Raw genomic sequence first — 14,541 nt, 5'->3', positions numbered from 1 at the left:
GGATATAAAAGTGGAGTCAAAGACAAAAGAAAAGAAGAAAAAACGCCAGGGGATCGCTGCACGGCCATGAACTAAGTCGACATACCAGACCATAACAGTACACTCAATGCCTAGCCTGGGTGTTGTGTGTACTAGTATTATGCGTTCAGCGCGCGCTGAGCTAGCCGCCGGAATTACTTTCCAGCTACTCACTTGATTGAACATCGTGATAAAATAAATGAGAAATAGTGAAAATATCATTCAATAACTCACTGTTTGCTATCTTACATCATGATTGAAGAGTTCATGGTGGTTATTCATACTGTTTTTTATACAGGGAAAGTAAAGATTTGTACATATCAGTCCTATTTATTTGATTTGAGTTGCTTTGAAAAAAAATTGTAAAATATCTTTCTCTCTCTGCATAGCATTTCTGTATGACATTCAGGCACCTCTTATACTAAATTCCCCCCGGTGACGTCACACTCCGAGTGACTTTTCTGTACACTCGTCTCTCGGGCTCTGACAGGTGGCTAATTTCATAGACTTTCAAAGCAAAATATCGAGAAGGCAGAGGATTATTGTGACATGCTATGTGTTTGAACAACTTATATATACTATATATTGTATGTAGAACCTATATTTATGGAAACTCACCCCCTTCTTAATTCAACTTTAACTAATTTCCTTTTTATGTTCTTCATTTTGTCAGCTGTAATCAAGGATATATGAATCATTACAACTTTTTTAATCGGGCATGATCAAAAGAGACTGACGACAACACTGGACAATACGTAATCAGTGATCTCACAGTGAGCTTATTGTAACTAGTTATAACATTACGATGTTCCTCATTCTCCAACGTTCTTTTTATGTCTACATGTTTCCTTTGACTTGTTAATTACGTTTGGGAGACTATGAAGAACTTACTCTCTACAGTGAGTCTGGCTTCGGCAAGCTTCTGCCCAGCCAGATTGGTTGCAGTGCAGACATACACACCAGAATCCTCAGTGGTCGTATCAAAGATCTCCAGAATGAAGTCATCCTTTTCCTCATAGATCTCATACCGCCCCGAATCACTCAGGACAACATTGTTACGACTCCACGTAACTGTGGGCTTGGGATCACCCACCACGCGGCAGTTGAACTTGGCAGAGTTGGGTTCAGTGATTGTCCTCTGGGTTGGTAGTGCCAGGAACTCTGGCGGGATCCTAGACGGTGGCTGGAAGGCTGTAGGATTGGTGGCGATGGGTTCTGGGATGAGTTGTTCTGACTTGAGTGACGGGACGTCTTCTGAAGATGCTGCCTCGTCATGACGGACATCCGAATAAGACAATGAGTTCGTGTAAGGAGCTGGAGGAGGAGGCTGCTCAATAGCTGCTTTTGTCCCTAAAAAAAAAACAAAGTAAAAACGTAGTAATCGATTGCATTATTTTTAGTAACATTAAACAACCAACAAACTTCTTTTTTTCATTTGAATTGCCAGTCCAATGCTAACAAGTTGTTGCAATACCTGTCTCTCGTATACATTATATATTATTTCCATTTACATTCTTGGATATTCTCGAAATATGATATTCATCTATGTCCAAACTTCAATATACTTTCAATGATACCTAAACATATCTTTAGCTTTAAAAAGTAGACGGTATCCACATGATTTGGCAACTGAAACCGAAGAAAGGAAACGTATTTACTGTTGACGGTCAGCTGTGCCCCAGTCGCCGCTTTGCCTGCAGAGTTCTCGGCAGTGACCGTATACAACCCCTCATCCGTTGGCTGAAGATCAAAGATCTCCATGATAAACTCTCTACCCTCATCATAAATCTCAAATCTTCCTTCATCCTCCAGGATTTTCTCATCCTTGGCCCACGTGACTACGGGAAGGGGAAATCCCGAAACTGAGCTGCTGAATCGTGCGGATTTGCCTTGGTCTGCTGTCACCGAGCTGGGTCTGTCCAAGAATTGAGGGGCGGATACTGTAGGCTTAGTTGCAGCGGGTGAGGATACAGCGATGGGTGGCGTCTCGGTCACAGAGCTGCAGAAGGGGAAGATCAAGTTAATATTGTTTATAGGATCAATGAAATATATCGTCTGATGGCAGGCACTGTAACATAAGAGTTTGCAATAAAATCCAAACAACGATTTGAATTGGAGAATGGTCAATGCAAGAACATGATCGTTATTTCATGGTGAATTTGCCCTAGTCATTGCACGAATGCAGACAGATCGTAGGATGAACATTATTGTTCTCTCATAAAATGAAATCAAAATAAATCTTGAACGATCGGAATACGGATTCCGTGAAACGGTATCATAATCCATGATATTAATTTGGATACATGGTAAAGGCAGAACATCTTCCTTGAAAACATCTAAAAAACGAACAGGGGGTTTCAATCTGCAAGAAATCTTCAATTCCATTAAACCACTATTCTCACCGTTGCAATGAAGAGTCGGGCAACCAGTAAATATGATTTAGGATATTACAGTTCTTATAACTACTAGTTGTAAAACTACCTACCTTGGTTGTATATCATCCACGTCTATATGAAGAGATCCGTCTATCAAACTGTCTACTTCACTCTTTGACGGAAGGTCGATTTCTGGGAGATTTGAAGAAGAAAATGAATAAAACACATGTTACAAAATAATCATTACGCTCATTTATTATCTTTTAACTACACTTCGTGTCATCTAGGGTGTAAGCAAGGAGCTTTCAAAGCTCCTTAGTGTATGAGTCTGAATGATGTGGAATCGGGGTGCCGTGTAAACATGTCCAATGAAAAATGTTGATTGAATAAAATCTACCCTAACTTTTATATTAATCGATCGATCGATACTTTAAGAACTTATAAGTTCTTAAAGTATCGATCGATCGATTAATATAAATAACTGATTCATATAATAACTGATTCATATATGAATCAGTTATTATTAATTACACTTTTTTAACTCATTGATTTTAATTATTCACAAGGAGGTGCTTTGTATTAGCAAAACTCACTTTAAAGGACTGAATAATTGTTTTCCTTTACATTGGCAGGCCTACCTATAAACTTAAAAGCAAGGTTGGCAACAATCTTGTTTCCTTGTTGATGACTTCCTACTTTTGGAAACTCACCTACAATAAGCTCAGCAGAGCTGGACACCTGACCGTGCTTGTTCTTAGCAATGCAGGTATAGATGGCATCATCATCTTCAGTGACGTCATCAATGATGAGTGCATGGATACCGTTGTCACTCTGGATAAAGTGCACGCGGTCACTCTCCTGAAGGGCTTTGCCTTCCTTGAGCCAGCTGGTCTCGGGGGCAGGGGCACCGTCCAGCTTGCACTGAAGCCGGCCGTTAGCACCGGCCTCGTGGACCTCGCAGTCGGACAACTTCTGAAGGAAGAAGGGAGGTCTCTTCGGCTTGGCTGTGGAGAGTGGAAGAACGAAAGGGAGAGGCGGAGACAGAAAGGACGAACAGATTTTCGGGAGGAAATGAGAAAGTGAAGAGAAGATTCGAGTTAATTCCAGACGTTTTATCGCATTGAAGGAGGAAACCACATTCATATCAAGTATCAGAAGGAAACAAAATTGAATTTGTCTCATGTTACTCCTTTTCTTGATCGTGTTGATCGTTTGTAAAAAGATATGAAAAAGGTCATATGTCCATAGAAATATTGTTCATACACGACGTGGTCTGTTTATCCATAGTTTCACAATTATTAACTAAAGCACTATTTATAAAATATCTGTTAAATCTCAAGGGAGCTCTTCTGTACAAAACTTGGCACATTAACGGAAATTACGGAATGGATTGCATTATTGCGAACCAAGTAATTATAGAAAATAATTGACATAATTCTCGTTCATTCGCGATGTTGTTTTTCCACGTATTATCATTCTGTCATGGGATATCCGTCCAGTTTAACGAGACATGGCTTGACAGTTCAATCAAAGTCATACACCGTCCACCATTCTCTCAGTATACTTCATTCTCAACTCAAAACATACCAGCTTGTGTGCCGCAATATTCTGATATTACTAGATCCATCGCATAATGGTGACCTATTTTTTTTGGTATATTCATAATATTTTCATGCTCGTGATAAAAGTGCATTTGCCTTAGTACCCTTTGCGTACGATCAATGCACAGCTCATTGACTTGACATCTATTATGATATAAATACCATACCCCAAGCACAGTAAACCGTCAGGTAAAGTTGAAGGATATTTTGTGCTGAAAGGGTATTCCGACTCAGGTCTTGATTTCGGTGGACTTCTATTCAAATTCATAAGGTTACGGCTATGATTAACCCAACCGATGACTAATAAAGGAATAATATATCAGAAAAGCACTATAAGCAGGTTAAAATCAAAATGGATTTGGTGTTGTATTTATGAATGATTGTTCAGCATGCGAGTCTAGTACGTTTGTGACCTACTCGGGATTTCTTTAAAAACGTTTCTCATTTTGTTTAATTCACAGACCATCTCCATTATAAAACATTTAATTGTTATCATGCACTATAAATAGCATTACATTTATTCGTGTAATAATTTAATAAGACCTTTTCCGTGTTTTTTTTTTCATAAACATTATTAATTTTCTATAGGAGAATGTTTATCCTTCTTTTAGTTTATCACCTGTCGAGTACAATTGAGTTATACGTGACACCGTTAACGACAATATTGGGAGCAACGATGTCGGATTATGTAGCGATTATCATCATTTCATCGATCAGAGCGATGTCCGCAACGCTCGTTAACTATTCTTAATGAGATCTCTATGGCTAATGGCGGAATGTTGATAGTACGTCAAGTGTTTTATGACCCTACTAACAATCTCTTGTAGACATTCTTGGTCAACTGACTCATCCACCCAAAACAATACAAAACTGGATGTAATCTCAGAAAGAGGGGGTGTTTTCATGGTCAAACTATTGTCTATTCATCGGTCAGTCTGGGATTTTCCTGTCTGCTTTAAAGACGTGATTTTCTCATTATTTGATGAATAAATCACGATGTAGTGTTCTGGTAATGCTGATGTGCAATCGCAGATTATTTTGCGGGGAATCCTGAGAATTATCAGTTTATAGTGGTCAAAGAAATAATGAGTCACACCTTGTGAAATCGATATTCAGCCTCCATATTAGCTCGACAATACAAAAACTCGGAAGTATTTAAATAAGATGATAATTACGGATAAAAAGTGATATTTGTTATCTCTGGCAAAATGGGACGTTGACCATTGTGGGGGTGAAAATGGCGGGAAAACAACCAGACTCGTCACTTGTTTTCACTGATTTCTATTTTTGAGGGGAAAAACAAAGATAGGATCATTATCAAAGAGTTTCTGATGTGATCCGGGGATGTGATAATCTAGAATCTCGGGCAAGCAAGGTGAGGAAGATAGTGTTGGTAACATCAAACAGGCAAACAAAAAGAAACTTTGAAAAGTGACAAAATTAAAGTGATTACAAAAGTGAACCTCTCAGCAGAGGGTGGGAGATGGGGGGGGGGGGGGCAGGGTGGAAATGAGATAACAGGTGAAGAGTTACATCCCGTGACCTTAAAACAAGGACTCCCCTCAAATCAGATCAAACAAGTATACAAATTTACCCCAATCCATCCTTCAAAATGTTCTATATATTTTGGTTAAAAACAGGACTCACTGAAACCTAACACACCCTTTCCAGGACCCTCCCTTGTATAATATAATATGTCTTGTGCAATATCCTAAGGGATGATATCAAAATACATTGACCTTGGAACATGTTGTGCTTTTAAGAAAATATTATTTTGGAAACAAGAGCGTGCTTACATCTTAGAGGTAAAGTTGATTTGAAGGATTAGGCCAGCAGCTGTTCAAAATTTCCGATCATTCTTCAACTCCCATTTTGTATTTTCCTAATTTTTTCAATATCAAATTGGCATTCAAAATAGAATCCCACATTAGTAATTCGGACGCATGGATTATTCAGAAAACCTGGAATCTGATAAAAGTTCCGTTCATTTTTCATCTACTACACCCCTCAAAAACTACATAATTCTCCTCTCAAATAAATGTTTAAGTCCTTCTCTTTCACATCATCCCATATGGATATGTTCTTCCTTTGGTATCAGACAAAGATCTCACCATGGAGATATGATACCACAATTATTATTCGTTGCATAAGTACAACAGTGTATTTCCAGTTTTGATCTGTAGGGAGAATAGGAGCTACCCACAAACCACCCGCACCGCATCTTTCCATCCCAAATATTTTCACGCCCTCTCCCTTGAACCTATTCCCTTTGTTGCCAGAAAAAGCATCCAAAATATCCAGTAAGTCGGGTTAAAAGAATCAACAGTTCTCCATTTCTGATGTTATCCCGCGATATTGTAGTATTACAAACATCAAAGAGATCAGTGTCAGAGGCTGAGCTGAACTACAAACAGCCACAAAATCCTTACTTCTATGCATTTCGCACACGGGTCATCTTTTACTATAGTTTTTTTTTTGCATTCACACTTTACGGAAATTCACTAAATTACAAAGAAGAGCAAATAAAAGCTCGCAAATCAGACGTTTACATTTCTCAAAGTGGTGTTTAATCCTCCTCACTGGTGCTTCATTGTGTGAGGGAAAACAGACATGGCGCGGTTAAACTAACTCTTTTTTATATCACTGTGCAAGACATATATAGAAATGACCACTTGGTAATTGAATGACAAAAATACTTGTTTAGAATGACTAAGGATTTGTCAGTTTACCATGGGGTATGAGTTATATCACACTTTTAACATGTCAAATGACAAGTTAACAGTGACAGAACGTCAAATGGAGACAGCTATCAACGGAGAATAACGTAGGGTTACCGGATTAACACTTTAGCGGCTGCGGAACATGTTGGGGTTGGGGTTGTGGCGAATTCAGTGAATTAGTACTTTCATAATATACTACAGAAATTTCGCATTATGCACATGCATAGTTTGTTAACAGAAATGAGACACATCAAAAAACAAAAGTAACATCCGTCTGAATAAGAACACCCTGTCTCCTCAGTCTCTCAGGAGATTTTCTAAATGAAAGGCACAATGAACGAACAAAATAGTTCAATAGCTGATCTTGGCCTACTATTGTGATGGTCATGGTAAAGGATGGGGGCGTGGTGACATCATGAATAGGTTCCTGACCAAGCAGGGTATACAGTAGCCCTTGCATTAATCCTATAACGGCCATCAGGTTCATCTGAGAGGTTTTGGGACCTAAAGGCCACTGACCCTTTGATCCTTTTGATTACTGTACTTATAAGCATTCATACCTTTCAAAACAGATTTGTCAAACAAAATAACTACCATATAGGCCTAGGTGCCTGTACTAAATATGTAGAATCTATGACCAATTATCATAACCAAAAACTCTGAGGTGTTTTACATCTACATCTGCAGTCCTGAATCCATTGAAATAATATTTGAATTGGATTATGTTTGACATAAATCTATCATGACTTGTTCTTGGACGAATTCCAGCATAAATCATCCTCCTTTATATACGCGAGATAAAAAAAGATAATTGCTGATGAGGAGGCACAGATCCAACTTCCCTGGAGCCTAGTCCCATATTATATTGTATGATGTCTGTTCCATTTATACAGCACCGTCAATAAATCTGATTGTTGGATAGGCATTTTTACCTTGGGTTATGCATTGAATTGGGGTCGGTAGATGTAAACAGCGTTCGGAATGTAAGGCCAAAACATTCAAAACGGTGTGAATGGGATAACTACACAAGTGGGAAGGGACAAGAATACTACGCTGGTTTTTCTTTTCAAAGGACTAGCTTCCATTACTCACAAGGGAAACGTAGATCATTAAATACCAACAAATCCAACACAAAAAGGAATCACCAAACTTCATTACGGGGATGAAAAGATGGAAGCACTACTTGTTTGCTGGTGTGTGGGACTGGGATAATATGAAGCAAGGGCGGGAACAATATCTGACAATCACGGCATAAATTGGATGAAATCTGTGGATTTTAAACAAATTACCACACTCGTTGCTTTTAATACTCTTTGATTCAATGAAAAGACAACACAAACAAACATAGAACCATAGAATGACGACGAAAAACTACAAAAGAAAATTGATAAATGATTTAAGAAAATGTTTTAAACTTCTGACATAACAAAGAGACCACCAAAACTAAAGTGGTGCCTATATTTTTTTTTAGACAAAAACAGATTACTTCACAATATGTTTCACAAACTTATGTATCGAATAGATTACGTAAATACAATGAACTATAAATCTAAACAGGAACGAAATAAAGTTCATCTCAACATCACTGACTATAGTGATAATGCATTTATATTTGGACAGTAAGATAAAGCAATAGGTCTACATTGTCGGTGGCTGTTTTCATTTTTGTACATGCATAATGCACAATGTATGGTACACCCCATCAATGGTACTTCATGTCTTCAAGGAACAGACATAGTGTTGATATAGTCTATCCGACTGTGTAATCAATATTCAATGCTTCTCTGATTCCCTATAAGGTTCATTAATAATCCATACAATAGTGTTCAGCCTATCTTAATCCATCGTAAAATCGACGGTGTAATTAATGAACGAACAAATTAGATGCCTGCTGAATATCAATAACAAATCTTGCCCATAAAATGTTAAATATCAACACTGCACCTTCATAGTTTCAAGGGTAGTCTTTTTTTACAAGTATGAATTGTAACATTTCCTGTAATCTCTAAGCTATAGAGACGTAAACTGATAAAGGGTGTAAAATTGTGACCATAAACGCAACATCACCTTTGATGGCATGAAATAAGAATGGATTACAAAATGCGTCCTGCTTTGAACTGAACTATTCTGAGGTTTTTAAATATAAACTAGAACTACAATCGTATGAGAACGAAGAAATGATGCAAAGAAAAGCTACCAGTGTCCAAATGGACACGAAAACCCTCTTTATTTTGAAGGTTTTTTTTTTAATATTAAGAGACGCCTTCGGCACCCCAAGATGGAGGGGGGGGGGGCGGTCTTTGTGATACCCTTTTCTTTCTCTCTTTCTTTCCTTCTCTAATTTTAGCGCTGTAATTGTGGCACGTCTTGCTAGCAGACACGGTATTCGTCGTTTAACTCGGATTGTAAGAGGTTAACCCAACATGGCTAGAGTTACATGAAACATAAGAAGTCTAATAACATCCGAAGATACATTCTCTCTTCATCCAAGACAGACGTGTGTCCTAAATATTCCAGTGACAGGATAATTGAGGGGAGCATGACATTTTCCTCAAGACCTGATGGAGAACATTCTGCTCTAATCATTCCCTAAATAAGTTCGAAATATTGTGAAAATTAGAGATTTAACTAGGATATTTTTTATTCATAAGTGGTCATCAATTGTTTGGAATATCCTGGTCAAGAGGTTTCCGTCCCTACATAAAATAATCACCATCATGCTCATAGAAAAACGGGGGGGGGGGGGGTGAGATGACACGTATAGAGGCAGAATAGTATATTTTAAGGAAAAAATAGCTATTGTGAACATAAAAGTTTATTAGATGTACCATAGATGTAAAAGAGTGGGTTTTTTGTTTGAGGTAGAAGAGTTTCTTTACCTCCATGGATTTACCGAAACGAAATTATCCCTACGAAAGTAACCCAATTATTACTCATCACTCCTGAGAGGCCCTCTTGATATCCCTCGATTTCCAAGATCTAAACCACAACAAATCAACCTTAGTACCCTTCGGTCTGTACATTGTACATGGGGTTTGCATACAGCAGGGAGGTGAGCCAGTGATCAAACACACTTGAAAAACTTGTTTCGATATTTCTACCAAGTTTTTTCCCCTCTGGACCGGACTGCTTTCTGTTCTTGTGTTTTCTGCTCACTTTGACAGGTAAACCACATATTTTGGTCAATTTGGTGAAATACCAGACTGGTCTATTATTACCATGTGGTGCTAATGGACACCCGCAGGCATTATGATTTCATTGTGGACGTGATAACTCGTCATTTTGAACAAACTCGACGAAAAAAAAGGAAACATACCCGAGAACACGGCTTGAACCTGAAAGACGTCCAAGTTCATAGGCTTCTTCCAAGGCATGTGGAATTTCCAAAGTCTATAACCTCAATATATCAATGATCAAGATCAAGTCTTCTTCTGATGAAAGTTTATTGCTGTTATTCATACATAAGAAATATTAATATATAAAATGGCCACCCATCGCGTGTTGTCATCGTTTTGTTTACCAACCAATTTTTTTTAATTCAAATAATTTTTGGAGTTGGCATGAAACGTTTCAAGAGTGCAATGTATAACCAATTGCCCAGATGAGTTAATCCCTGATATTTTGTTGACCTCGTTTTCTCTCTTGCATCACTCGACACCTCTCTGCGTCTCAGCTGTTAGCCAACTGAAAGCTCCTAAATTGACAAAATAATTTCTCGAAAAAATCATGAAGATTAAAAATCCATATCTACTTGAAATACGTTACTCTACAATGCCACACGCAAGGTCAACATAAGTCGCGTATTATTCACTGTTTACGATACTCAATCAAAAAACACCAAAATGATTTATATTCCTCCCCGGCATTCAACCCACTTTCGTTATCAACAAAGACGCTTTCTTATCGAGAAAACTTCAGGGATAAAACGATTCTCTCTTCAGTCTCATTCCTCTCCCTGCATGAGTTTTCCTTTGAAATCGTCTCGGAAATCCTGCTAAGTACCATCCTATGGGAGTCATGAATGATCTGATGACGCTGAAATGGTACAACTTAAAATAATTAATCACTTGATAAGAATATCCATCACAATTTGTTCATTCACATCGTAACCCCGCCGAACAAAATTAATAACATGAAAACCATGATAAAAACACAACCATGAAACCTGTCACAATTCCACATAGCCTTAATGAAAACATTCCGAAAGTTTTATGCTCGATTTGGGAACGAAATTGAGTGTTATAATGAAGTTTCGGTTAATAGAGATGAATTGAGTGAAAACCTCCAATGTTGTCAAGATGAAAATGGAACCGACAAGAAAAGTCAATGATCGCCAAGATTGTTCCCTGGCCAAATATTGTCCATAAAAAACACTGTAGAAGTTAAAAGTTCCTTTGCACTAACGATCTTTCGTCAATTTGGGAGACCGAATGTTCTCAAAGTATCATTTTAAAGAAAACAGAATCAAGAATATTATTGACCTTTGAAACAGCCTTTGATATTCTATATCAATCATTTGCCGACATAAGGCAGGTGTTCGGTCTATTGTACATGATCAATGAATTATTTCGATACATTACTTCTAAAGACTATTCTCCAGTCATCGGGTAGAGATATAATTTCGACTTGAATATTGAGAAGCGAAAATTTACTATATGACAAAGGTGAGCTAGTACGGGAAGATCTGAGTGCTAAGTTTGACATTTCAGGAGAAGGGAGGATGCGACCACTATACGATCAAGATGATAGTTGGTGGTATGACGCAATGGCGAAATTGTGGAGTCAATAATTATCCCAATAATGAATGTATTAAATAATAATGGGTAAAGCATAAATCACAATTATACTAGGATACGTCGGTGGAGGATGGCGTGTACACTTATATTCGGATGGGGTGGAGCGGTAACACATTCCGAAAAAAAGGATAATTGAAGTAAAAAGTGTAATTAGCGAGTAATACTAACAATAAACAAGATGAATCTTAGGGGTTAAAAGGAGCCTTGTCAGTGTTTGGATAGAATATTTAAAATCTACATTAAGGTTGATCAAAGATCTAAATCAATACACTTAATCATGTGCATAATATAAGGAAGGGAGTGGGGGGGGGGGGGAGTGGTGGTAGTAAAGGGCCTTTACTTACCATTGACGACGAGTTCAACAAGGGCTGATGATCGTCCAGCTGAGTTGACTATCCGACAGGTATAAAGTCCAGCATCACGTGTAACCAAATCAAAGATCTCAAGATAACATGAACCCTTCTCCTCGTAGATTTCAACTCGACCTTCATCCGATAGGGGCTTCCCCCTAAATGACCACGTGACCTCCGGTTTAGGTTCACCTTCTACCATGCACGACAAGGTCGCTGATTCGCCTTCCGACGCTGACAGCTTTTGGGGTTTCTTGATGAACGACGGCGGTTTTTCGACGACGGGCGATCTCATCTCGTACCGTGACGAGATCGACGACGAAGGCGTTGATCGTGACTTCTTCTCGGAGGTCGACGACGAGGTGGTGGAGCAGATGGAAGACTCGGAGTCTGAATTGATGACAGTTTCGTAACGGGAAACGTATGTTTTTTTATTGGTGGATGATACCGGCGATGATACTGATGATGTCTTGGTGGGTGATGAAAACGTCGAAACAGGGCGAGCTGGTTCTTGCCGCGTTGCATTCACACTATTCCTGAAGTCGTGTTTATTGTCTGTCGATGAGGATTTCATGACTCCAATCGTTGAATGTCGGGCCGCTGTTGATCTATTAAACGATAACGAAGACGATGACGACGAGGAAGGTGATAGGACTCTATCTTTAGTGTCTATTTTATCTAGATATGAGTGCCTACCTGTTGATTGACGACCCGGTATTGAGCGGGTGAAAGAACCATCCTTATCACCATTTGATTTCGTCTCAAATTTCGATCGTAACGATGATGTCGACGGTGGTGCTGTAATTGCTGTCCGTGGGACGATTGAGACAGGATCTTTTGTCTTACTTTTGATCGGTGAAGAATTCGTTGTTCCATTGCTAGAGCTACTAAAAAGTGCCTTTTTGGCATCCAAATTTGCATTATACTTGAGATCTTTCCTCGGTAATGTTGATGAAGTTCCTTTCGATTGTGTATCGGTTCCATTTGCCTTGCTTTTCTCAAATTTGGCAGAGAGTGCGCCGATGCTTTGCGTCGACCGAATCATCGTCGCGTAAGTTGCTAGCCGTGGTCGTGAATAAGGTGCGAGGTCGGGTTCGTCCGTCGATGAAGCACTACTCCCCCTCCTACTCGTTGAGGAGGTACTCCCGATGCTAAAACTACTGCTTCTATCCGCGGATGCGCTTCGAGTGTATCGTTGTAGATATGCCGATATATTTGCAGATTGTCGACGAGGAGCACGGTCAGCTAACGACTGCCTTTCCTCTTTTTTCCTTTCGTATTGTTTGGTAAATGCATCGGCTCTTTCTTTCAATTTATCGACGGCAGATTTGCTTGTCCGTGGAGGGGATACCGTAGAAGAGCGACTGTCTCGCTGCTGGCGGGGTTCAGCCTCCGTGCGTGACGATCCTCTCCGATCAAGTGAGAGACTGAAGAATGATTGTTTGCTGGCTGTGGGCGCAGAAGACTTGGATGGCGTTGCCAATTTGTCCCCTCTCGGATCCTTGTTCTTGCTCGAATTGAACTGCCAGAATTTGCGGCCTGTGCTGTTCTGTCGTGCAGGTGGTGACTCCTTGCTTTCAGATGTTGAACTGTGAAGATATGAACAGAAACATGGAAAAAAAAGCTCGTTAGACTTAAACCGCAGAACAAAACAAAGTGTCAGACGTAAACTCACAATTCCTTATCAGTATGAAACACATCGTAATCCCATACTTAAAAACAACAAATAACAAAGAAATGAAGTTCAGGAAAGAGACAAAAATAAACATGAAAATGTGATAGATAAGACGTCTGTTGTTTCCACGGAACATGTTTCTAATATTAGATGGCTGGCTTTATCACCCCTCATCATGTTCAATAACAGTGCTATCCAAAGCCACCTGTTAGAAAAGTAACAACTGTCTACAAGTCATGGTCTCCTTCAACCACTTTACTCTCAGCAGTAGGCCTACAGATGAGGCGATTACAGTAACACACATTATGCAACTAACAAAAAATGTATTTGTATAAATTAGAAAGGGTTCGCTAGATTGATTTCCACAACCACCTAGGCCTATATTTACTTTCAGTAGAATAGAGCATTTTACGAATTCAGCAATTGTAAGTATATCTTAGTCCATCATGTCCATAGACAAGTCATGACAGAGGACCTTGGGTAAACTGCCGATATTCAGGTACACCATGTCTCGGCAGTTGTTCCATACAGATGTACGTTTAAGTGTACATTCACTAGAGTTGTAGGACATTAATCAGTTTGCAACAAACAAACCTATTTTCACAAGGACATGCGAGACCTAGAATAGACTTCTAACTATGTCATCTTTGAGATGCATGGAAATAACGTTACAATGCGAACGTTGGTATAGGCATGACAGGTAAGAGGGCGTGGTTCGGCTCTCTGATTAATCGTGACAATAAGCAACACAATACGGGAATACCATGCACTCTTATCAAACATCATCATGGTAATCATTAGATGAGTTTAAATTCGATTAATGGTACACAGGATCGTTGGTTTTGTCTCGTGTCATGCCTATAGAAACTATTGCCTCTCGACAGAAAAAAAGGTAGTGTGTGGGGGAGAGAATATAAGAACAAAAAGTCACAATATTAAAAGGAGGGGTTACGGAAGAGAAAGAAGGGGGCGAGAACGAGCTCATTGTTCCTTTTTTAGGGGGTAG

General features: G+C 39.1%; 1 protein-coding gene across 1 annotated transcript in view; it reads right to left on the bottom strand.

Annotated features, from left to right (window-relative positions):
- The window catches only part of LOC129258510 (myosin light chain kinase, smooth muscle-like), a 36,903-nt gene extending 23,232 nt beyond the window's left edge, over nucleotides 1-13,671 (bottom strand). The window contains exons 1-6 of the mRNA XM_064098883.1: nucleotides 13,628-13,671; nucleotides 11,855-13,449; nucleotides 3,104-3,397; nucleotides 2,504-2,585; nucleotides 1,677-2,017; nucleotides 910-1,368 (exon numbers count right to left, since the gene is read on the bottom strand). Coding sequence (XP_063954953.1) covers nucleotides 910-1,368; nucleotides 1,677-2,017; nucleotides 2,504-2,585; nucleotides 3,104-3,397; nucleotides 11,855-13,449; nucleotides 13,628-13,671 — 2,815 coding nt within the window. The remainder of the gene's footprint in view (nucleotides 1-909; nucleotides 1,369-1,676; nucleotides 2,018-2,503; nucleotides 2,586-3,103; nucleotides 3,398-11,854; nucleotides 13,450-13,627) is intronic.
- Nucleotides 13,672-14,541: the final 870 nt, after the last annotated feature.

Source organism: Lytechinus pictus, chromosome 1 (genome assembly GCF_037042905.1).
Source record: "Lytechinus pictus isolate F3 Inbred chromosome 1, Lp3.0, whole genome shotgun sequence".
Classification (NCBI taxonomy): Eukaryota; Metazoa; Echinodermata; class Echinoidea; order Temnopleuroida; family Toxopneustidae; genus Lytechinus; species Lytechinus pictus.
Note: the sequence above shows the minus strand (reverse complement) of the source record. Positions and strands in the feature narration are given on the sequence as shown.